The 24,212-nt window shown below is 34.0% G+C and overlaps 1 protein-coding gene across 1 annotated transcript in view; it reads right to left on the bottom strand.

Annotated features, from left to right (window-relative positions):
• Nucleotides 1-24,212, bottom strand: part of KIAA1109 (KIAA1109 ortholog) — a 198,170-nt gene that overhangs the window by 78,940 nt on the left and 95,018 nt on the right. The window contains exons 30-46 of the mRNA XM_040626286.1: nt 23,571-23,641; nt 21,314-21,487; nt 20,720-20,840; nt 19,559-19,705; nt 19,038-19,165; nt 18,505-18,704; nt 15,897-16,094; nt 14,985-15,196; nt 12,112-12,263; nt 11,619-11,769; nt 11,297-11,449; nt 9,200-9,440; nt 7,896-8,038; nt 5,426-5,645; nt 4,812-4,970; nt 3,139-3,314; nt 243-418 (exon numbers count right to left, since the gene is read on the bottom strand). Coding sequence (XP_040482220.1) covers nt 243-418; nt 3,139-3,314; nt 4,812-4,970; nt 5,426-5,645; nt 7,896-8,038; nt 9,200-9,440; nt 11,297-11,449; nt 11,619-11,769; nt 12,112-12,263; nt 14,985-15,196; nt 15,897-16,094; nt 18,505-18,704; nt 19,038-19,165; nt 19,559-19,705; nt 20,720-20,840; nt 21,314-21,487; nt 23,571-23,641 — 2,822 coding nt within the window. The remainder of the gene's footprint in view (nt 1-242; nt 419-3,138; nt 3,315-4,811; nt 4,971-5,425; nt 5,646-7,895; nt 8,039-9,199; nt 9,441-11,296; nt 11,450-11,618; nt 11,770-12,111; nt 12,264-14,984; nt 15,197-15,896; nt 16,095-18,504; nt 18,705-19,037; nt 19,166-19,558; nt 19,706-20,719; nt 20,841-21,313; nt 21,488-23,570; nt 23,642-24,212) is intronic.

The following is a 24,212-nucleotide window of genomic DNA, read 5'->3' as shown; positions in this document are numbered from 1 at the left end:
AATGTACTTTGGCTAACGCACATACACATGCTAAAATGGCACAAAACGAAGCCTCAGCATAGACCTCATCACCTATAAAATTAACAAGTTATTAAAAAGAGGTTATTTTTGATAAATGGAAGTTACCTTCTGATTAAGATATTAAAATTACTCTCATTAGCATTAGAGGAAAACAAAGCTAAAAAAAGATATTATAACCTGTGTACAACATTTTACACAAAAAGAACAGAAACACAAGACACCTTCTTGCTCTTTTGCCTTTTCTCTCTTTGGCTGTGTCTGAATCCACAATATCTGCTCTAAGGCAGTCCAAAGTCCCTGAAAATGAAAGGTGTTCTCCAAAGTACATTCGGTAGCAGAGTGGCATTGCATCCTGTGACTGAATCCCTGTATGACTGAGAAGAGGTTTGAAAACAACCTAAAAGACATAACACATTCATTAATTAGCTTAACTTATGATTCATCATTTACTATGGCTTTTTTCTTACCCTACCTCAATACATATATCAATACTGTAGTGTGACGAAAAACAAAAAGGACTTGTGTAATAAATATCACTCTAATTTTACTTAAAACTTAACAGTATTTTTCAGCACCTACTATGTGCCACTCATCTTCAAATTAATCACAAGGACAAAGATTCCTCCATCCTTCCTGAGTGTCTGAAACTACAAGCAAAATAAAACAGTGAACTAATTTAAATCATTGTACTTGCTTTTAAAAAGGGCATGAATATATACTGTGCTTCCATAAAAATTTGGTATATTAGAATAGTTTATCACCTTCCTATGTTAATATAAAAACATTTCATATGTAATACTATGAATATCTGACTTTTTAAATGGTATCACTTGGTTGTAACAGTCATTTAACATTTATTTTGTGACAAAAATACTTCCTTTACATTTTAAGTATCATACAAGCTTACGGAAATACAACACCATGGTTACATCTCTTACTAACTGATTTTGTAGTCATGAAGAGCTAACCCAAACAGAAGCAACCATGTGTTCAGTAGTTGATCACTATAATCACTCTGCTTATTCTTTGCTGCATGGTTCCTTTTCCTCCTTCCACATCCAAAATATAGGTGCTATCCAGTACTTTCCATGGCCCTCTTGTAACCCTTTCGCTGTACATCTTCCTTAGTGATCTCTTCCTGAAAGCTAAATGATACTATTAAAATGGACAAGAGCCATTTATGTATTAAGACCTAAGTCTACATGTTCAATTATCTTTAGGTCATCTCCTTTATTTGTGCTTGGGCAAACAGGCTACTCTTGTGAAGGTCTAAAGGCCTACAACAGAGAATTCCAACAATTGTACACTAGACTGGAACCTTGGGGAGAAATTCCCTCTCCCTTATATACTTGCTTGGGATATTCTTTCTTGGGTTTTAACTCTTTCATTCTAATGGAAAAACTCTTCCCTCTTCAAGGTTCGAATCCTCCTCCTTCTTTTCTAACGTTTGTCATTTATTTATCCCCTACCTTGTTAATCCTCCATACCTATCAGAAACTTTGATTCCTGATTTACTTTCCTCTTTTTCTTTTCAATCCCAATTTATCATCCTGAATGACTTCTCTGACCATAACTCAACCAACACTTCAGTTCCAAAGTTATATGACTTCTTCCCCCATAATCTTGGCTTAAACTCCATTTCCGCAACTTCCTAGATTGTTTATATCTTTCACCTCATTTTTCTTGCTACATCTGCTTTGGATCAATCCTCTTATACTCCTATAGCTGAGCTGCTAGGAATAATGAAAGGAAATAATATAATTGCATTCATTGGTACCCCAACACTAACCTAAACTCTTACTAGGCCCTCAGCACTATTTGGCAATCCTTTTAGGGAGTCTATGGTAAGCTCTCTTTCATATTTGCTCCAACCTGTACACATATCTAAATCACCTTACAGAGTTTTTTTACTGTATTAATATTCATGTTTCTAGTGGACTTTAGAATCTTATATGTAAAACAGTATAACTATCCTTAAAAATATGTGTTGAATGCTAATAAATACAATTAACGTATTTTGTAGGCCAAAACAACAACAAAGGTTATTTATTTTCCCACTCCCCTTTAATAAAAAAAATGAAGTCCCTAAAAACTATGCTAATGAATTGGAGAAGTAAATCTCAAGAAAATTTAAAAGTGCCTGACACATTTCTTAACATAAATTACCTTCTATTATAAGAGAAAATTGAAGCTACCAATTTGCAAACTTAACCTGTATAATTGTGAACTATCCTTATTCCTTTCTTAGTTCCTCAGAGGAAAAAAGTAATTTTTTATGTCTAAAACATCTCTATTGAATGACTCTAAATTCCAACACTCCTCATCCCTCTCTGAATCTTGCTCTATCATTTTACCCTTCTTTTTTCTTTTTCTGATCTGGACCTTCCTCATTCCTCCTAAGTATGTATGCTGGAGTCTCTCTCACCCTGAAAAAATAACACCTCTCAATACCACTGGTCCCGCTCACCCACTTGCCTTTTGATCATTCAGACTAAAATACACATTTCAAAGGATTTTGCTCTCCACTCTTATATTTGATCAATTGAATAAGACCTCCACATTATTTTGCCTTTACTTTCTCAAAGCCACAACCATCTAAGTTGTGTCATTTAGCACTTACATGAACTATTACAATAACTCATCTTTTCATCTACTGTGTCTCTACTTCAATCCATTTAACACATTGCTACCCATATAATATTTCTACATGTATCGTTCTAGTTAGGTAATTCCTCTGCTCTAAAATCTTCAGGGCCTCCCAACTGCTCACTCAGTAAAGTCTTAACACAGCGTTCTAAAGGACAGGATTAAATTTAGCTTTCTAGTTATGTTATTTAGCCAATTTGTATCTCCACATAACAAAAATGTTACTATAGAGACAACTAACTATATACCACTCTTCTGTTTAATGCATATCTACAAATGCTACATTTGCATTTGTAATTAACCCATGTACTTTTAAAAGGCTCCTCCATTTTTGCATGAAGACTTTAGACAGACAAGAACAGAAAAAAGATTTTCGCTAGAATTCCAAGGTGCATATGACTGGATGGTTCCAACTGCTAAGAATTACCTAATGAGGGGTAACTATTATTATGGAAAAACAGACTGGCTTACCTGTGCATCAGCAAGCTGCACAGCAGGAAACCCTTGGTTGGCTTCTTCTACACCTGCCACATCATCCTGACTAGTGCTATGCTGAGAATGTGTTCCATCCAAAGTATTCTGGTCACTAGATAAGACGGTGTTGAAATCTGAGGCTGAGGGTATTGTAGGAAGATTGGGTGCAACACCTAAGAGAGTAAATGTTCAAGAGTAAAATCTGTATTATGAGGAAATAAAAACAACATAAAAGGGCACAGCAAAGTAAACTTACAAAGCCCACATTACAGCAGTATTACCAGACCATTTCAAATGAATGAAGGAAAAAAACCCACCACCAGCATTTTTTGGTCATTTTACAGACACGATTTAATAATAAAAATGAAATTAAACTAAAACTTCAGGAAATATCAGTCATCCTCATACATGAAGTCTGTATTACAGAGCCAGTAGGTCCAAAATATAGAATTTTATGGCTGGAAGATCTTTGAAAAGCATCTGATATCCCCTCAGCTTTGCACTGAGGAGCAGAGTTACAGACAGCAGCAGGGCAAAAGCCACAGATGTCACAGAGTCCCACATATAAATTTCTTCCCAAATATGCTTTCCCAAGGCAGAATAAAAGTAAAATGGCGCTATTTCTTTCCTCTGTATTCCCTTTATCCTCTAACTCCCCAGGCAAAGGATCCATGATAAAGAGGAAATGTTCTTTTCTGGTTTTCTCGAAATTTAAACTGTGTAGTAGTGAGAACAATGCTAGAACAGTGCTGAAGCTGGCAGAAACACTGTCCTTCTATCTTCTTCAACTAAGAGCCAATGCTAAGAATGGTAATGTAGTCATAATTAGAATCAGTTCCAGACTCAAGAGTGATCCACATACCAGCAAAACAAAGGACTGAGTGAGTAGTCACTTATCAACCACATTTCATAGTATCATATTTTTTATATGACTAGAATTTGCTAGCAATGCAAATAGCTGTTACATGGATTAATTTCAGCTGCCTGCAGTACCTAAGATCAAAGTCTACTTCACATATTCTTTAAAAAAAAAATTTTTTTTACAAGAATACATGCATCTAATAAATTTGGAAAAATACCCCAAAAAAGAAAAAATAGAAAATGAAGGATGGTGCCACTTATGCTTCTGGAGATAGCCACCAACATTTCTTGGTGAATTCCCTGCTAGCATTCTTTATACGTATTCTTTTAAAATTAATAAATTGTCCTCATTTCCTCCTCAAAAGCAAAATCTTATTCTATTCTCTCCTCTTAGTACCCCTTTAGGTTTAATTATTTAAGTAACTTTAAAAGAATGTTAGCTAGTATTTCTCAGAGGAACCCGAATAAATTAAAGTATTTTCTGTATCATAGGTACATTGTGCCATATTCTTTGCATTTTTTCATTTACCTCCTTTTGGTATTTTGAAAATTAAACCGGCCACATTAATTGGACGTTTTAAACTCTTTAAATTATATATGATCTCACATTTGACATATTTGTCTTCCCACAAGAACACCAACTGATTGCTTACAATTCTCTCAATTCAGTTTTAACAAAGGCATTTCATAAATAGGTGAATTTCAACTAAACAGTATTAAACATGTGAGATTCTGTGAAAAATAGAATTTTGTTAAAATTTACATATGTCCCTTAGGCAGTTAAGCAAAATAACATGATAACTCAATACCTGATGGAAGACTATTCTGTGCAGATTTTGTTACAGGAGATTCTTGTACCACACTTCCACGATTACCCACAGCATTTGACATCCAATTATAGAAACTCACAGATGATGGCTCAGATAGCAAGGGATGTTCAGATAATATATCAGTGGCCATTGTATTTCCTGAAAATAAAATTTTATTGAGTATAGTATTACTTATGTAATAAGCAGAAAATGTGATTTATGTAATTATTTTTTAAAAGTCAGACTAAATTGTCTTTTGTAGATGTTTTCAAACTCACTGCATGATATTGGTATTTGGATATTAAGGTACTAACAAATAACTTATTTTTAATATAACAAGAAGAAATTCACTGTTGGATGGTTTAGACATCATCCCATACCATGACTAGGTTGATAGTAATATCAAATGCTGCAATTTAGAAATGCAAACTAAGGGCATGAACACCAAGTTACAAACGGAACAGTTTCCCAAAATACTTTTTCAAAGATAAGGTGTAATACATAGATTAGTTATGCAACCAAAGTATAAAGCAAAATAAACTTAAGTCCTGTTTGTTTGTTTTTTTAATTCTCACATAGAAGTAAACTTGTAATTGTCAAAACCAGGGATGTACCCGTTCTCGTTAGGGAGCTGCTTTTTACAGCTGCACTACTTCTTTGAGGAGTCCCTTCTAGGAGATTGTGCAAGCTTGGGAAGCTTCCAGTCAGGTAGCTGAGTAGGCTCTCCTTCCTTGGACTCTCCTTAACTGGCATCCCAGCACGTCCAACATGCACCGGAGAATCTGTGGCAGTGTCTCCACTGGTATAGCTCAAAGAATGATAAGGGTGAATACCCTACAAAAGAAACAAAACAGGGGTCTTTTTATGCATATAAAAATGACTGCTAAAAACTACCACTACTATTACTGTTGCTAGTTACTATTCACCAAAACAGATTGTGCCTACTAGGATTGTGGTGAATCTCAAATGTACATAAAAATGTTTTAAAACTTACAGTACAATACAAAGGACAGCATTTATTATCATTCACTTATTTTAACAATGAATTATTAATTCCCTTTGAAATCTGAAGAGTGTGTCTGGTGGCAAGATTTCTATCCCAAAATTCTTAATACTATACTACTCTCGTTGGTACCCTGATAATGAAAATCTGTAAGAGATTCTCTGTAGAGTTCTAATATGCCAAAAACAATTTCCAGCAATTCTCTGAGGAAAATTAAAAAATTACAGAATTGCCCATCTCTAACTGTTCCGTCACATCTAAGGTTAGAATTTCAGATCAGTTTAAAATAGCACAAGAAAAGACTATACAGACAGAAAGATCCTAAAAAGAAGAGATCTGAAACAAAGCATTGCAATTCAATTTTTTGGAGGACTTTTATAATCCATAAACAAAGGAATGTTTGTGGGGTTAGGAAAAACCATCAAACAGGAAAAAAATCTGAGACTGATTAAGGAGTTGAGAATTTAAAAGTATCCTGGCTTCAAACCATACTATAGAAAAAGAATAAGCCTAATAGTTCAAACTTTTAAAAAATGTATATTAAACTATCATTGAATGTTTTAATTAAAAGAGCAATACTTACACAGAATAAAAACTTTAAAAGCACAAAGACAATTCAATAAATCATATCCCCTGAGCTCCAGTCTACTAGATCCCTTCCCCCAGAAGTACTCTTAACTGTTTCTTATCCTCCTTAAATAATTTATAACTATATAAGCACATGTACATATTTATCCTTTTTTAACACACAGATACTTATTGTCCCATATTTTGTTTTTACTTTAATCCAGGCACTTTGGTGACCATTCCATATCCACTTAGAGATCTACTTCATCTTTCTGTAGTCTTCACGGTATGCTCTCTGAATCAGGGTACACTAGTTTATTAGTCCTCAAATGGTTAGTCATTTATGTTCCTTCCATTATTTTCCTATTATAAACAGTGTTGTGAAGAACATTATTGCACATGTGTCTTTAAGCATTTATAAGCATTCATTTCTTTAGAATGAATTCCTGGACATGAACATACTGGGTGAAAGAATATTTTAAATTTTGATACAAACTGCCAAACTGGTCTTCAAAGAGTTTGTGCCAATTTACACTCCCACCGGTACTATATGAGAGTGTCTGTTTTCCCTTATCTTTACCAACATACACCATTCAAATATATTAGTGTTTTCAATCTGATTGGTGGAAATGGAAATTTTATTTTAACTTACATTTCTTTAATTATAAGAGGATACATTTTCATATTTGTGTATGTAATTCTCTGTGAACTGCCCATTAACAATTTTCTATTTGATTGTGTTCTTCTTCTTAGTTATTACAAAAAGATCTTTATATATGAGGAAATTAGCACTTTGTCATATGTCTTTCTATTTTGCTTATAATACATTATTTTTTCTGTGTAGAAATTTTATATTTTAATATGGTAAAATTGTTAGTAATTTACCTTATGGATTCTGAGTATTAAAGTAAGTCTACCCAAACTTTCAAAGAAAGTTAAAATACTGTCATTTTCATTGCTCAGAAAAGGAAACTAACAAAACATAAATAACCCATGACAACAACAAATAACTTACATGCTTATTATGTGCCAGGTATTGTTCTAGGCATTTTTCATGTACTAACATTAATTTCTTAACATCCGCATTGTGAAAAAGTTATTACCGTAATCTCCATCTTACAGATAAGGAAACTGACACACAGCACAATTAAACATTTGTTCAGTCACAAAACAACTAAGTGGCAGAGGCAGAACTGAAACCAAGGCTCTCTGGCTCCCAAGGTGGTAGTCAACCACCTTGGTATATACATGTCTTACCAAGCACTGGTTAAGTTTCTTAAAACAGTGTAATTAAAATCATAAAACAGCCTAACTCAAACTGCATATCAAGTTGCTAATCATGTTCATGTTCAACATCAAAGTATTTATTATTACTCAATTATTAAATTAATAATTCTTGAATATAAAATACTCCTTGAATATTTAAATTTAAATACCTAATATTTGAATTTCAGATATCAGAAATTTAGGTCTTCTCTGGAAGTCTACTATAAACAGGAACAGCAACAATGTACCTTTATTTTTAATGCAGAGTCACTATGCGTATGAGTCTTAGAAAGTTTCCTCATTATCTCAGCTCCTGTTACAGGTCCAGAGCTACCAGGTGGAGGACGGTTGGCTGTTCCTTCTAGTAGCATTGTGTGTTCACTGACCGTGGCTGAAACAGTTCAAAAGAATAAGTGGGCTATAGATTATCATTTGCTTGAAACATCAATCCCAGTGTTCCTGATGGTGTAACTACGCTCAACTTTACATATTCCTTGAGTAAATAAAGTAAATTAATTAAATTTCCTTGAAATTAATTGTGGAATCTGCTGTAATATCATTTTTTGTCTTTCTTTTACTCTCTCAACCCCAATATTCTCACTCAGTCTCAAGAAAGGAACAAACAGCTTGTATTCAGTTCTTCCACATCCCAGCCAAAAGGTTTAGAGAGAAAAAAAACCAAGTAAGCTCAAAGTACAGAACTTTCAGATTAACCCAGGAATTTGAAGATAGCTAATTAGAAGGGAGCCAACATGGGGCCTGATATTACAACCCTAAGACAGGACCTGAGCTGAAATCAGGAGTCAGATGCTTAAGCAACTGAACCCAGGCACCCTTCCTCATAGCATATTCACTTTTAAGTATCAAGTTTTTTTTAAAAGACGATTAAAAAAAACCTGGGTAAAGTATTATATATCAGTGTTTTGAAAGCTCTAATTTTAAGGCTACTGTCCTTTTTCATGGTACTTTTAACACTTTTTTCCAAAATATCATAATTCAATATTATTAAATATTACATGTTGTGATAACAAAAGTTTACCTCTGAAAAAGCATTAAAATTTGCACATATATTTCTGAAATGCATATTTACTGTCTGTGTTCTGTGTTCTGGCACAGTCATGATGCTGACAGAATTACAGGATGAATGCATGACTCTAAACATTAGGTAAATGCAGAATGAACCAGGCACCAGGTAAAATTCAAAGACTCCTTTAAGTGGCTTAGGAAAGATGATGAACAAATATAAATATGAATTTTATTTTTTTCAAATGTAAATGTTAAAGTTAACATGCTTCACTCAAATATTCTAGCTATGCAAAGATGTCTGTTATTGTACAAGACAGACTCAAAGAAGTCTACCATATTTCATGAAATTAAATGTAAAAATCAAAAGTCAGTATAAAGATTCCAACATTATTATCATTTATTTGGATGAATACAAGTCATACTTGTATAATTAAGCCACAACGTTTTCAAATCTGGGACACAAATGATTAAAATGATCACATATGTTACCAAGGTATAATATTTGACTAAAATATTTACAAATTACCTGCATCAAATTCAAATTCTGCTCCATCAGCACTGGTGTCACTTTGAAGACCACCTCCATTGTCTAGCCCAAGTCCGTCTTCATGTTCATGGTCCACAGCTGATTGAGGTTTCAGTGGCTGAGCTGGTCTGTGTAAGCTAACTCCTTTAAAGGCTGGTGTCACCACAATAAACTTCATCCACTGTCTTGCCAGTGCAACTAAACCTTTCTTTAAAGTTACCAAAGCAGGAAGTCCATCACTCTGTAACAACAATGATTAGTAATGTTACTATTTAAAGTGCTTTGCATACATTTATTTATTTAAATCTTATAATCCCCATTTAGAGATGAAGAAACTAGAATTTATGTGTTATAATTTGTCCAAGGTCACAAAAGAGAGTATTTCAAGCTGATAATAGAACTCAATCTCTAAACACAACATTGCGTCTTTCTGTCATAAACAATGCAGTACCAGGTGAATAAGAGGCTAAACATGGGGTGAAAAATTGGGATTCTCCTCAAGAAGCATTCAATCCACTTTACCTTTTTTGTTCTAGTGAGGAAATCAAATGTATTTTGAGTTACCAAGAATATTCATTAAACAAAGAGGAAATGAAATTACTCCCTTCAAAGATTAGGTAACCACCATTATCTTAAAATTAGAAAAAATAAATTACTATGATTAAATGCTGGACACAGATGGATTTGAAAGTTAAATGTATTATCAGTAACAATTACATAATTTAGAATATACTTTATTCCACGTGGTGATGATTATAAGAAAGAAAATTTGGCTATTTTTCCAACTGGAGCCTTAGCCTAGAAGGAAAATATCCAGTTCCTCTCCATCCCCTTTCCTATAATTCCTTGTGTTAAGAGAAATGGCTCTAATTGAAGAGAGCCATTTATTAAATAGCAGAAATCACCTCATTCACTTTCTGAGGAACATCAGCTCCCTTAGAGCCTGTCCTTTCATTCTTAGACTCAAGAGCCATCTTGTGTTTCTTCCTCTTACATGAAAAGCTTATCTCAGCAGAGCATCCATCCATGGGAAATGCCTGCCATTCTTTCTGTTTCTGAGTCTCTGCCTAGGACTAGATAGGCAAGTTAGCCTTGCACTGTGGACCTCCAGTCTTCGTGTCACAGGGTCGGAGTAGAAAGCACTACAGTAGTCTCAGGTCTAAGTACTTTTTTCAAATCCACCATTTCCTCTTATTGGAGGTTATCAGAAGTTTGGCCATTAATAATACTGATACATACTGATCCCTAATTTGGCTAAACCCCTTATATATTTTCTATTGACCAAAAGCTTGGAGAGAAGAGAAATTCTCAAGTTCTAAATCCCTAATGATGAAGTGTTATCTTCTATAGTGCTTTTCTAGAGGCAGACATATATTGTATGCATTTTGTATTATTAAATATTCTCCCCTCAACCATTAATTAGCCCTTATTAAACATTTCTGTGAAATTTCATGCTGGTGACTTTTGCTTGAAATTCTTTATACTTTTGGCTTCTAAGACATTTTTTCCTGATTCTCCTACCTCTTCTTTTCCCTACTCAGCATTCTGTGTAGCTCTACCTACCTTCTTTTCACCCTCCCCCCTTTAATTTTGGTGTTCTTCAGATATCCACTCTCGACCAGTTTCTCCCTCAACACACCATCATTCCTAGAAGTCTCATCCATATCCACAGCTTCTAATACCTTCATGTTGGCAATTCCCCAATCATTCATCTGAGCCCATTGCTGTCTATAAGCTTGTATTTTTAACCATATTTTTCCTTTGGACTTCCCATCTGCATCTCAAACCCTGCAGGCCGATAAATGGCTCCTCAAAAGGACAAGAGCTTCTTTTTTTTTTTTTTTTTTTTAAGATTTATTTATTTATTTTAGAGAAAGAGAGAGATTGTGACCATGAGCAGAGGGAGGGACAGAGAGAGGGGGGATGGAAAATATCCCAAGCAGACTCCACATGGAGCCCAACACAGGGCTTGATCTCACAACCCTGAGATCATGATCTGAGCTGAAACCAAGAGTGGGACACTTAACCAACTGAGCCACCCAGGCATCCCAAGAATAGGGGCTTCTTTAAAGCTAACATACAGTTTCAATAACTCACCATTGTAGCATCATCAATGATGGAGTAATTTGCCTGGTGCAGGTAGTGATGTAGTATATTGCACAGTAAACATGAAGGATTTTCTTGGAGAAAACGGGCAACTTTTGTAAGTCTGTTGTATTTACTTCTTAAGGGAAAATGTACACTTTTATTCTGAAAGCAGAAACAACATTTTAGAATGATGTGTCAAAGACACTGCAAATAGAAGATCTCCAGTAATCAAGAACTTTGCAGGTCTGATGTTTTCCAACAATGATGAACAATTAGAGATTATGTTCAACAATAAACTAGGTAGGATACCCTGTATTGTTGCTAGACATACCTCTAATGCTTCCGTCATTATGCATCCCATAACAGCACAAATTCTCAGGGTGCCCTCAGTTTCTAATTTGTTTAAGGATGATTTGAGTTGATCGATGGGAACAAGCCATGCACCAACAGCTGGAGTTGCAGTGCTTAAAAGGTTCAGCTGCCTACTTAGTGGCTATTTTACTTAGGTAAAATTACTTTTCATTTTAGCTACCAGATAAATTATGAACATATAAGTAGAAAATGATAGAATAGATAATAGAAAAGAAGGAAAAATATTAAAACCTATTAGAGGTAAGGGTAAGAAGTTCATGGCAGGGTGACATAATAGTAAAACAGGAAAGAAAAAGAGTCAAACAAGGTAAGAATGTCTACAGAAGAAAGATGGTAAGAAGGTGGCAACCCTAATGCTAGATAGATCCGAAGAGTAATTTAAAAAACAGAATTGTATGTTATTTAAATGAAGAACAATCAAAGAACAGTATTACATGTTTCAAACTTTTTACCTAGAAAATGCATGTGTAGGAGATCTCACATTGGTGGGAGCTGCAAAACTAAACCAAATTTCCTTGATGGTCAACTTCATGCTACATGAATCTGGAGGTGGAGGCATTAGAGGTAGATCTTTTTTCAAATCATCAGATTCAACTCCTTCATCCTACATAAAATAAAAAACCAAAAACTTATAATGTATAGCTGCTTAAAACCACTAGTGCCAAGGTTAATGTTTTAAGCACAAAATCATCCCATCAAATCAAGTTCTACAGATGACACCTTTATATGAACAGGTAACACAACCGTGCTCAGCCTAACCCTGATTCTGAGAAATACCTATAGATCCTTGAAGCTCCAAGGAGCACCGTCTGAAAAACCAGCGCATTGTAGTAAGCCATAAATCACAGATCTTAGAACTGAATGTTTTTCCTGATCACATCATTCAGTTACATTTGTTTAGGGATGTTTAAGCATTACTTTTTCCAGATGAAGAAAGTGAGAGAAAGAGGTTTTGTGACTTGTCCAAGGTCATACAACTATTAAGGAGAATGAGTGATAGAATCAGTCTTCTGCTTCTTACTACAATCTGGTTTCCATTCCATTTTAACAACATATTTCAAATTCCCAAAAAAAGTGCCATAAAAATACTAGTGTAGTCCATGTTCAAAGAAATAACACTCTACAATAAAAAAATTATTAGTTATATTATTATACTAGCAATCTGAATCAGTATTAAGAAATAGTATTTTTTTTTTAATGTATAATCACCACTCTAGAATGCAGGGAGGTAAGCATAATATTAAAGAAACAAAGAAAAAAGTCTACTGCCTGTTATGTCTCCTCACAGCTCTCTAATTCACTTTTAGCTATTACTGGTCAAGATGAAGAAAAGACTGGCATTTTCTTGTGGGATGATTAAGGAATGAAGAGTATCCACAAAACAGCTTTGAATCCTAAGTGCTACAAAACAATGTGAACTATAGGCAATAGGAATTTCGAAGCTAGCAGATACCAACTGTAAGTCCACATTCTTTATCTGCAGCTCTAAACTCAGAACATTCTGAGAACTCTAAATATTTTTGTGTACATGTGGCATTAAAACCTGATCTGAATTTGATGAGAGGCTATTTATTCCACTCGGAATTTTTATGAATGTTGTGCTGCAAAAGTATTTAAATATTTCAAGATGGAGCGCTGTCTCAGATTCCACTAGGAGTTTATGTAACATACAAAACACACACCATATTACCTTTCTGTTAGAGGTAAAATCTGCATTCTCAAATACATATGACCTGTGGGTTTCAGACAAAGCTGTGAGCTAGGCACTAAGGTATATAAAAGACAGAGAAGACAGTCTTTAAGAACTCAAAATTTTAAAGAGAGAAGGGGGCTTATAGATAATAAGCAACTAATTATAATAATATATGAAGCAAAGCAATAATAAAGTTGGATTTAGGTTGACTGAATTTTTGGTACCTATGGCACGTGTAAATGATGATAGCTAAAAGGCCACTCACTGCATACACTTCTGGACCTCAGTTGAAATGTTGGTGTTAAAAACATAACTGATGGGAAAGAGTTAGTGTCATCAAATTATGGAGGACTATAAAATGACAAAATCAAATAAATCAGGGAGTGGACATACAGCAAAAAAAAAAAGAAAGAAAAGAAAAGAAGGTAGCCAAGAACAGAACATGGAGGGAACACCCACATTTAAGGACAAAGAACTGAATTAGGACATGGACCAGGAAAAGTCAGAGAATCCAAGGAAAGCAATGTTACAAAATTAAGGGACATTCAGCAAAAACAGGAGGATCAGAGAGATCAAGGAAGACACCTGAGTTTCTGTCAAGTATTTCAGGGGGATAGAAGGAGAAAGAAACAACAGCTGGGCTTTTCCCAGCTCTTTTGGTGAGTAGCTACTGTATTTTTTAATTTCCTTAATTAAAGTGCTAATCCCCAACCACCACTCAAATACATCCGAAGACCTCACAAGAAAATTGTGATTAAACTCTTGAACTATACGTCAAACAAAAATAAATATTTCAAAAAATAAATTACCAGAAACCTGAAGTTCAGAGGTGATTATGCCAATGAATGGTGGATATCGATGACATTTCTTAATTAAAAGAAAGATGGTCTTCAATTGGTCTAATTTCCAAATGATCAGAAGTGTATGTATGTGTTTAAAAACAACATTTACCAAATTCTTACTATGTGCTAGACACTGAGTTAAGCCTTTCAGATGTATTATCTCCTTCAACCCTCATAAGTCTAGAAGGTCAGTATCCTTATAATGCTATTATAGACAAAGAAACTTTGAAGAAGAAAAAACTTGCACCCATCAGTTAGTGGTACAACTCTTCCGTAATCTAGAATTCTGAATATTCTTATTATTGCTATTTATTAATCATCATGACATTCTACCATAATAAAGATAATAAATGAGTTACATATAAGGTATCCTTCAGGACTCTAGCTGAAATGGGTGAATATTGACAAAAACATCTAGAACTTACATGAAATACTACCAGTGACAAAACTAAGTATTTACATGAATTCTGCTATACTCCTTGAAACAACATAAAACAATGCCTACTTTTCTGAAATTCTATTAATTAATTCAACAAATATTATTAAGTGCCCAATATGAGCAAGGTGTTAAAGCAAGGTACCATGATAGATATAAATATATCTATGGTATGGTACCTATGCTTCAGAAATTATATTCTAGTAATAGTATAATCACCAAAATATCTTGACTACGATTTAAGTAAAATTCCAAATATTGAAAGAAGCAAATATATTCCAGAAATTAACTTTGAACTGTGTATGTAGTTTTGTTATTTTTTCAAAGCACTATTATCATTAAAAATTCACCAACTTGTTCATCTGAAACAGAATTTCCATTTAAGTCTGAAGAAGGGCTTATTCTATCACAAGGAAGATTATCATCAGAGACATCAGTATTATAGCCACTGCCAGTTGGAGAATCAGAAGAATTGTTGGATGTCAGCACTCCACCTCTTTCTGTGACACTAGCTTTACCCATATTTCCAAAAGTATTATATAAAACAGCACCAGACTGTCTTCCTCCTATAAGAATGAAAGAATATATTTATTAAAAACAGTAGGTACCTCAAAACTGTACTCACGGTACCCATAAAGATAAAAAATAAAAATAAAAATTCATAAAGATCTTTTTTTCTCATCAAAACTTGGCCCTTATCAATGAAAGTTATGTCAGAATGGATTATCAGGTAAAGAATCACAGACATACTCAATTACTATTATATATATGACTAAACCTAAAAGTCTTATATACACCTCAGCCTTCCTTTTTTTAATATATTAATAATGTAAAAGAAAACTGTATATAACTGTAAGTTAGACAACTGTAAGTCAGTTTGTCTCACTGAATAAAGGATTTACGGTATTTTCATCCTGCAAAGCTCTACTAATCAAAAATCCAGTTTCCAAAGACACAAACTTTCAAAAGCTGGGTGGCTCTATATTTTATTCAAAATTTTTTTTCTGAACCACAGATTTTTTTGTTCAGGCAGTGATGTTTTGTATATCTATATGCTCTGTTAGTTTTGAATCACACATTGAAGGGAAAGTCCCACTCACACAATTGGGATGGGGCATCCACCCTGGTAAATAATCCCAGGTCCCAACTTTCTGCTTAAATATGCTGATTCAGGTTATTCAAAGTCACAATTATTCAAAACATTTCAGCAACATGGGGCCAATTCATCCCTCACTTAAGCAGAAATGAAAAAAAAAAAATGCTTACCTTTTATGGTTAAATTTTCAAGTCCACATTCAAACATTATCCAACCCCATTTTTCTTGGCTGGGACCTATTCGAGTTACATCTGGAACAGCTTGCTGATCAGTTTCATCCACAAAAGTAAACTCATCCAACTCTTCAAGAGTAAATAAAACTTTGGACTTCTCAAAAGGAATAGCAGTGATGGCACAGGTACCAATATCTATTATCGAAAGAGAAGAAAATGACCATTTTTAAAGACAGAGAGGTTTCTGTTTAAAAAAAAAAGAGAGAAAGTAAACATTTGGCACAGTGTCTGTCTTAAAAAGATAACTTAATACTCTGTCAAAAAGAAAAGTAAATGAAGCAACCAATTTCTAAAATAATGCCTAAAGTCCAACAATTTAAAAAGTGCCAGAATCACATTGACATAAAAGGGAGAAAAAAAAGATTCCAAAATTAAGAAATAATTGCTCAGAGGCAGAATCAATTCATTTCTGAAAGATTATAGGGTACTCTAAAAATCTAAAGTAAAAAAAGCTCCTGAATAATTCAGCTTCATGGTAAACTATTTTTAAATACTTTCTCATCATCTTACAAAATAAAAAATCATTTTAATTAATTACCCAGCTACAGGAAAAACATTAGAAAATAAGAAAATTATAGCTTTTACTAAAGGATTGCTTTATGCTAACACATTTTATATAATTACAATTCATAGCAGACATTGCCATAACTCCACCACTTACAACATGCAATATGGAAACTAACATCCTGCATGTCTGAAAAGTTTGTATTTTATTTACTTTTTTTCATTTCTTTCTCTGATTTCAGCTAATAAATACAGAAAAGCAAAAAAAAGATTTAAAAAAATGTAAATTTACCACCCAGAGATAACTTGTTTACATTCAAATTAAATTTCCTTCTAGCTTTTTAGAGATTATTTTACAAACAAACCAGCTTTGGTTCCCATATTTCAAGAAACAGTAAACCATGATAATTTCCTGAGGGCATTAAAAATTCTTCAAAGATATTAAGTTTTATAATACACCATCATATGAAAATACTATATTTCACATTTATGATTAAAAAATCTTCCTGATCAGAGAGTAAATATTCACTTACATTTTTCTATGATTTTCTCATTATTTATTTTTTATATTTGCCTTTAATTCCATGAACTTATTCTGATGTATGATATAAGGTGAGGATTAAACTTAAATTTTTTTTTTTTTTAAGATTTTATTTATTTGACAGAGATAGAGACAGCCAGCGAGAGAGGGAGCACAAGCAGGGGGAGTGGGAGAGGAAGAAGCAGGCTCATAGCGGAGGAGCCTGATGTGGGGCTCGATCCCATAACGCCGGGATCACGCCCTGAGCCGAAGGCAGACGCTTAACCGCTGTGCCACCCAGGCGCCCCTAAACTTAAATTTTATTTGAACTTTTTGATTAAGTAATACACCTGCATAGATCAAAGATCCAAAATGTGTGAAAGGTATACAATGAAAAGCCTCTGACACCACACCCAGGAATCCACTTCCTCTCCCTATAGGTAACAAACGTCATTAGATTGAGAATCCTTTCACAGACAGCTTATGAACATATAAGCAAAGATAATTACATATTTCCCTGCATTTTTATACAATGTTTTGTCTTTGATGACTTTTTTCTGCTTGGTGTGCCTTTCAAAATTTTATTTAGTTACTTCTTATGCTCTTATGCAAGTGCAAACTGGTTACCAGTGCAAACTACAGAGCTGAGAAAAGTCTTTTTATATTCAAGCCACTGTATTTTATACCAGCTTTAGGACGATAATCTCAGGTAGCCAAGAAAAGTCTCTTTATTTGGAATCCTCAAGTCAAATGCTTTGCTCTCAAACACAAGGATGGTAAAATAAGCTTTGAGAAAGCCACGACAGTTATACAGACCCAGAATACAGACAAGAATCATGGAATCTTCAGAGCCTACAGGATACAATGAGCAAATTCAAGGTAATCATTTGTTCATTCAGGATTGGTCACCTGTCCCACATGTAGATTTTAGCATAGCAATTGTCTCAAATAAGACTAACGAACTCAATGTTTTCTAGATTGAATTTCTGACAGTCTGAGATCATTTAAGCTTCTAAATGCACTGAATTACATCAAAAATATTGAAAGGATATGTGACATCTCTAGTTTTCTCTTTCACCTCACCAGGGACTTTTAAGAGGCATAGCCGGATCTATCATTCTAACTGCTACTACATTTTGGAGACTTGACTATCTGCTTTTGATACTGCAATTAATTCTTTTTAATGAAGTTGTGCCAACAGAACAATTTTAAAAAGCAAGAAAGACAATAAAGATCATACTCTCTCTTCTATAATAAGCAAGCAGATACCACAAAGAAAACTGGAGATAGAAGCAGTTCCTAATTTGGGCCATACCACTTACTTTCCTCCCAAAGTTTACCTTCCATTCTCATAGAATGTGAGTAAATAAATAAATACCATGTGTTCAATATATGAAAAAATACCTTTCTCTTATGAAATACTCAAATTGCAGCAATACTTGAAAAAAAAATGTTTCCTTTTGCAAAATCCTCTTACATTTATCCATGTCAAAGAAAAAAATATTTGTTGTAGAATCCTACCTGTTGTATCAAGACCCCTAAGTTGCCCATGAACTCGATGAATATTTAACTTGGCTGCAATTTCTTTGCCTTTTTCTGCTCCAGCATTCGATCTGAGAGATCCAGATGACTGAGGCTGCATCTTAGTGGCATGGACATACCTATCAAAATTTGATGTTCTACCAGGTTCTGTATTATTTGAAGTCTCTTCAACCACACCTCTTTATGAAAAAGAAAAAAAAAAAGTATGATGGTTAACATTTAAATAATATAGTTCAGTAAAAACATTTAATAAGCAGTTTTATTAAAAAATTCCACTGTTTAAATTAAACCAATATTAATAAATTTTTCAGTGTTTACTGAAAAATGGTATGAGTAAAAACAGTACAAACTTTTAAAAACCTACTTTGTTAATATTCTATAGCGATATTTGAAATTCCAATACCAATTTTGAGTTTTAACATTAGAATTTTCAGAAATGTATTTAAATGGTTATGGCTTGCTTTTACATCCAACAAGAAAATTATGGTTCAAATTAATAAAATCCTTCTTACCTGTTCATACGAACTTGCGTAGCAATTCTGTCAAAACACAATGCGACTAGAGACACATGAGTCACGCTTTTACTAGGAGCTGTACTTGGAGATTCTTCCACTGAGGCTTGTAACAAACATAAGTTTACCTAACACACAAAACATCATAAATTTCAGAGATAAAAAGTGAAATATTATCACTTAAACATAAGATATACAGGAAAATGAAAAACTACTGTTAGGAATGGTATATCTAAGTGTCTAAGAGTAATAAAGATAAAGCTTATAAACATAGACTCATAAAGTAATCGTAATTCAATTGTTACCGGATGGATGTGGAATATTTTACTAAATACTACCTAATATTCTACTTATATATACTATTTATATTACTTTTTACATTAGATCATCAAAGGAATAAGATTTATACTTTTGATATTATAATCTATTCTACCTCCATTCAGTTTAGTAAATACAAAGGATAAAAACCCCCAAAATGTTCTCCTCTGTCAAGAAAACTTTTTAAAATATTAAATTGTTACCTTTGGTATGCTAACATTAGCCTGAAGACCTTTAATTGTTACATTATCCTGCTTCATTACAAGATTTGTCTGTGCTTGTCCTTGGTTAGTCGTTCCTATGGTAGCATGTTCAGTTTTTGTTCCTCTGACATCTTGTTTGGAAGATAGCTGAAGAGATTAAAGCTGAATTGTTATTTCACAGAACTTTCATAATTTCCACATCATCCAACAGCAACTTGCTTATTCACTGTGCTCCCTTATGCCCATCTATATGCCTGCTGCCATCCAGTTTAGCACCCAGACTCTTCAAGTCCAAACCTTGAAAAGCTAGGAAAAATTCAGGGCTGAGAGAAGTGATATAAAATAAAGTGAAACCAGTCTATAGAGAAACAGAAAAAAATGGCAATAGGTATTATTTTAGAATCACTAAAATATATTTATTTGACGGCATATTTTGGATTTGATAATTGGCTCCTTGTTGACTGGGAATATTTTCAAACTTCTTTTGATGTGTACTCATCTACCTTGGCTAGCTATATCACATGAAATGCCAATGTTTTGAATAGTTGGATCATTAAAAATAGTCAGCCTAACTTTACCTTGCCTCTGGTCTCTAGCCCAAACATGACCCAGATAAATTTCAAAGTCAAATGGAGAATCACCAGAAGAGCACCAGGGTATGATTGCTAAGAAACCGGCTCCATAGCTAGAACTACAGCATAAGTAGACTATCACACACCAGGAGATGGTGACTTGATTCATTGAGATGAACAAAAATAATCTCAAAAATATTAAGATACAAATTATCTAATCACAGAGAAAAGTCAAAATAATATGCAGCTTTGCTTTCTTAGAAAATGAATGTACCAGCCTGAAGAATGCTCATTCATTTAGGACCAAAGCTCTTTAGGAAATGCTTACAATTAAGCAACTTATGAAATAAAAGAAAAAAAATAAAGCTATAAATTTAATAAATATTTTATTGCTATTTAATCCATAGTATAGTTATACATGGTATCTCTTAAGGAGCCAATAACATATAAAGACTATTTAGAAATGTCCATGTATTCCAATTTAAATGGCTAATAAAATTTTAATACCTCAGTATTTTTTCAAGTTCAGATATCATGTATACATGAAGAGTACTCAATTTGCTAAACTCATTGAATAAAAAGTTCTTACATTTTCTGAGAAGGTAGTCTTGCTATTTTGGACAGCCTCCCTGAGAACTTTGGCATGGAGATCATCTACAATTGCAGCTGGATGGCGAGTACTAGCACAATGAACCATTGCTTCAATATACCTGAGGGAAGAAAAACAGTAAATGAAAAACTTCAGTATCACTTAATACTATGGCTTAGTTTATCTAAACTGTTCGGTTATGTTCCATTCTAGATTTCATTCATGGTAGTTTTGTCTCCCTTGCAGGACAGAAAAATCTATTATTTCCCCTTTATTCCTTCATTAAGTAGTAGTAAGAATATCAAAAATAATAATTAGTTCCTGGGTATTTGATCATTTTATGCTCATCAGCCCAAAGCAAAAAATGGAAAATATAATGCAATATAATTATTATAATATTGCAATTATTTATCCTGAAAAAGTAACAAATGATAACAGGCCTTTTTAAACATACTTTCATCTTTGTTCAACCAAAAGAGCCATCATCAACCTTCTTCTTCATGAACACATATCACATACACTAATCATATCACATATACTGAATCATTTTATAAAATCGTAGTTACAAACCATATTTTTCAACAAAATTAATACCTGTCTAACGCTTCAGCCACCAGGGGAGTCAGAACAATATCAACAGTCCCTTTTACTTCAACTATGGCTGTGGTCCTGGTCTGAGAGACTGGCTGATCCAGGGTCCACTCTTCTGTCAATGTTTCATCATCTGTGTTATCAACAGTTTTCTTTTCCAGAGGAGTATATGGTGTACTATAAAATTGAATAAGCAAAATCCATATTAAAAAGACCATGAAGAAGACCAGAAGTTAGAGTTTCCTTGAGATGAATGACCAAACATTTATTTCAGCTAAAATTTTCATGAAATCAGACTAGATATTTTATGTCCCAAATCCTTTGCAGAGACAAATGAGTTGCAAAAATGCAAGCTGATCGAAGATGGTTAATACAAGTAAGGAAAGTAAGAAAAGAAAAAAGTAAGAAAAAAAAAGTTGATATATTTACTTGATGGGGCTTTTCCAAAATATGAAAACTACAATACTGGATTCATGTTAGTTCCCAATTTCAATATGCCAAGCTATGGTTTGCACGTTATGTCCAACAGAAATGCTAGTGGCTGCTTATGAATGTTGGCAAAACCATGACAGACAACAGAGTTGAATTATTTATGGTAATTATTTCATTTTTTAAAGATGTTCCAGGGTACTTGGGTGGCTCAGTGGGTTGAGCGTCTGCCCTTGGCTCAGGTCATGATCCCAGGGACTGAGGCCCGTATCAAGCTCCCTGCTCGGTGCAGAGCCTGTTTCTCCCTCTCCCTCTGCCAGCCGCACCCCCTGCTTGTGTGCTCCCGCACTGTCAAATAAATAAATAAAATCTTTAAAAAAAAAAAGTGTTCCAGAACTAATCTTATTTTTCTTTCATTTTCCCAAGGCCCTAGACAATTCTTGCCACACGAGGGCCAATGAAATATTATTTGTTGGGGCGCCTGGGTGGCTCAGTCATTAAGCGTCTGTCTTCGGCTCAGGGCGTGATCCCAGAGTCCTAGGATCGAGCCCCACATCAGCCTCCTCTGCTGGGAGCCTGCTTCTTCCTCTCCCACTCCCCCTGCTTGTGTTCCCTCTCTCTCTGGCTGTCTCTCTCTCTGTCAAATAAACAAATTTTAAAAATCTTAAAAAAAAAAAAAAAGAAATGTTATTTGTTAAGAATGAATAAATAAAAATGAGAAGCTGTAAGAAAAAAAAGTGAAATAAAATGCAAAGCCAACTAGTTACTGTTTATAAGAAATGCATTTAAAGTGTAAATATTATAGACAGGTTGAAAGTAAAAATAATAAATAATAATGGAAAAAGATACTCCATGAATACATATGTATCACTAAGCCTAAGGAAGCTGAAGTGGCTAGATATCAAAGTGGACGTAAAAGAATTACGACATGAGCTAAAGAGCAAATCTGAGTAATGATAAAAGGATATAAGCAGACACAACATTGTGTAAAAACCACTAAGAGTTTCAAAATATGTTAAGAAAAACTGATAGGGGCACCTGGGTGGCTCAGTTGGTTAAGCATCTGCCTTCAGCTCAAGTCCCTGATCCCTGGGTCCTGGGATCGAGCCCCACATTGGTTCCCTGTTCAGTGGGGAGTCTGCTTCTCCCTCTCCCTCTGACCCTCCACCCTGCTCATGCTCTTTCTCTCTCTAATGAACAAATTTAAAAATCTTTTTAAAAAAATTTTTAAAAACCTGATAGAACTGAAGCCAGAAATAGATAAATTAACAACTTCAATTAAACTTAACTACTTTCCCAGCAACTGATAGAAATGGTGAACAACAAACCAGTAAGCTTAGGGGAGATTTGATAACACCACCCACCAACTCTGCCATGTGTAGAACACTATTCCATCCAACAACTGCAGGAAACACTTTCCTTTCTCCTGCTCGTGGAACACTCACCAATACCAACTACAAGCTGGGGTACAAAACAAGTCTCAACAAATGTAAAGATCAAAATCATAAAGAACATACTATGTGATTACAAAATGAAATTATAAATTAGAAACAAATGATAACTTTTAAAATTCTCAAATATGGGGAAATTAAATACTGCATTTCTAAATAAGCCATGGGTCAAAGAATTAAATTAGAAGGGAAAATTTTTAAATAAATAAATAATAAAGTTTATAGTCAAGTAAAGAATGGTTATTTCTCAGAATAAACTCTACATACCTAATAATCAAGAAAGACTGACTTTAAATTTCAAAAGTGTATCAAAAACTAATGATGTGTTGTATGGTGACTAACATAACATTAAAAAAAAAAAGTATGTAACTTCTACTTACTTTGAAGTTGATCCTGAAAGTTGCATTCCTCTGTCTAGTAAAGAATTAGCTGTGAGCCCCTGTTTGATAACCTAAAATAATATAAAACATTACAGTCTAGAATCTTAATGTTATTTGTTCTCTAATTTTATGCTATCAACTGGTATTTGTGAATATCCAGATTACCTTGTTAATATGACTTTGATATGTACAATAAAAATACTCAAAAGATAGAGGTGCCTGGGTGGCTCAATTAGTTGAGTGCCCAACTCTGGTTTCAGCTCAGGTCATGACAGCTCAATTCTACTCGGTAGCCAAAGTACATGAGATCACATTTCCTTAAAGCTCTCACAAGTTTCCTAATGAAATTTCAACGAAATTTTAACTATTGATACCATGGTCTGTAAGTCCTTAATGATCTGGCCCTTATTTAGGTCTCTAGCCTCAAAATGAGCAGTCTCCCTGCTAACTTACTTATGTGCACTGACTTCTTTCCCACCTTAGAATTTTAGCAAGGCTCCTGCTTGTACCTAGGTCTTCCCATCATCAATTTCTTCTCATACTTTAAGTTTCAGTTTAAATATTACCTCCTCAGATAGACCTTTCTTATCAATACAAATAGGTAGCTCCACCCCTCATTATTCTCTATCCTAGCATCTTTGG

Source organism: Ursus maritimus, unplaced genomic scaffold, assembly GCF_017311325.1.
Source record: "Ursus maritimus isolate PB19 unplaced genomic scaffold, ASM1731132v1 scaffold_11, whole genome shotgun sequence".
Lineage (NCBI taxonomy): Eukaryota > Metazoa > Chordata > Mammalia > Carnivora > Ursidae > Ursus > Ursus maritimus.
The sequence above is the reverse complement of the archived record's forward strand: the minus strand, read 5'-3'. Positions and strand labels throughout refer to the sequence as shown.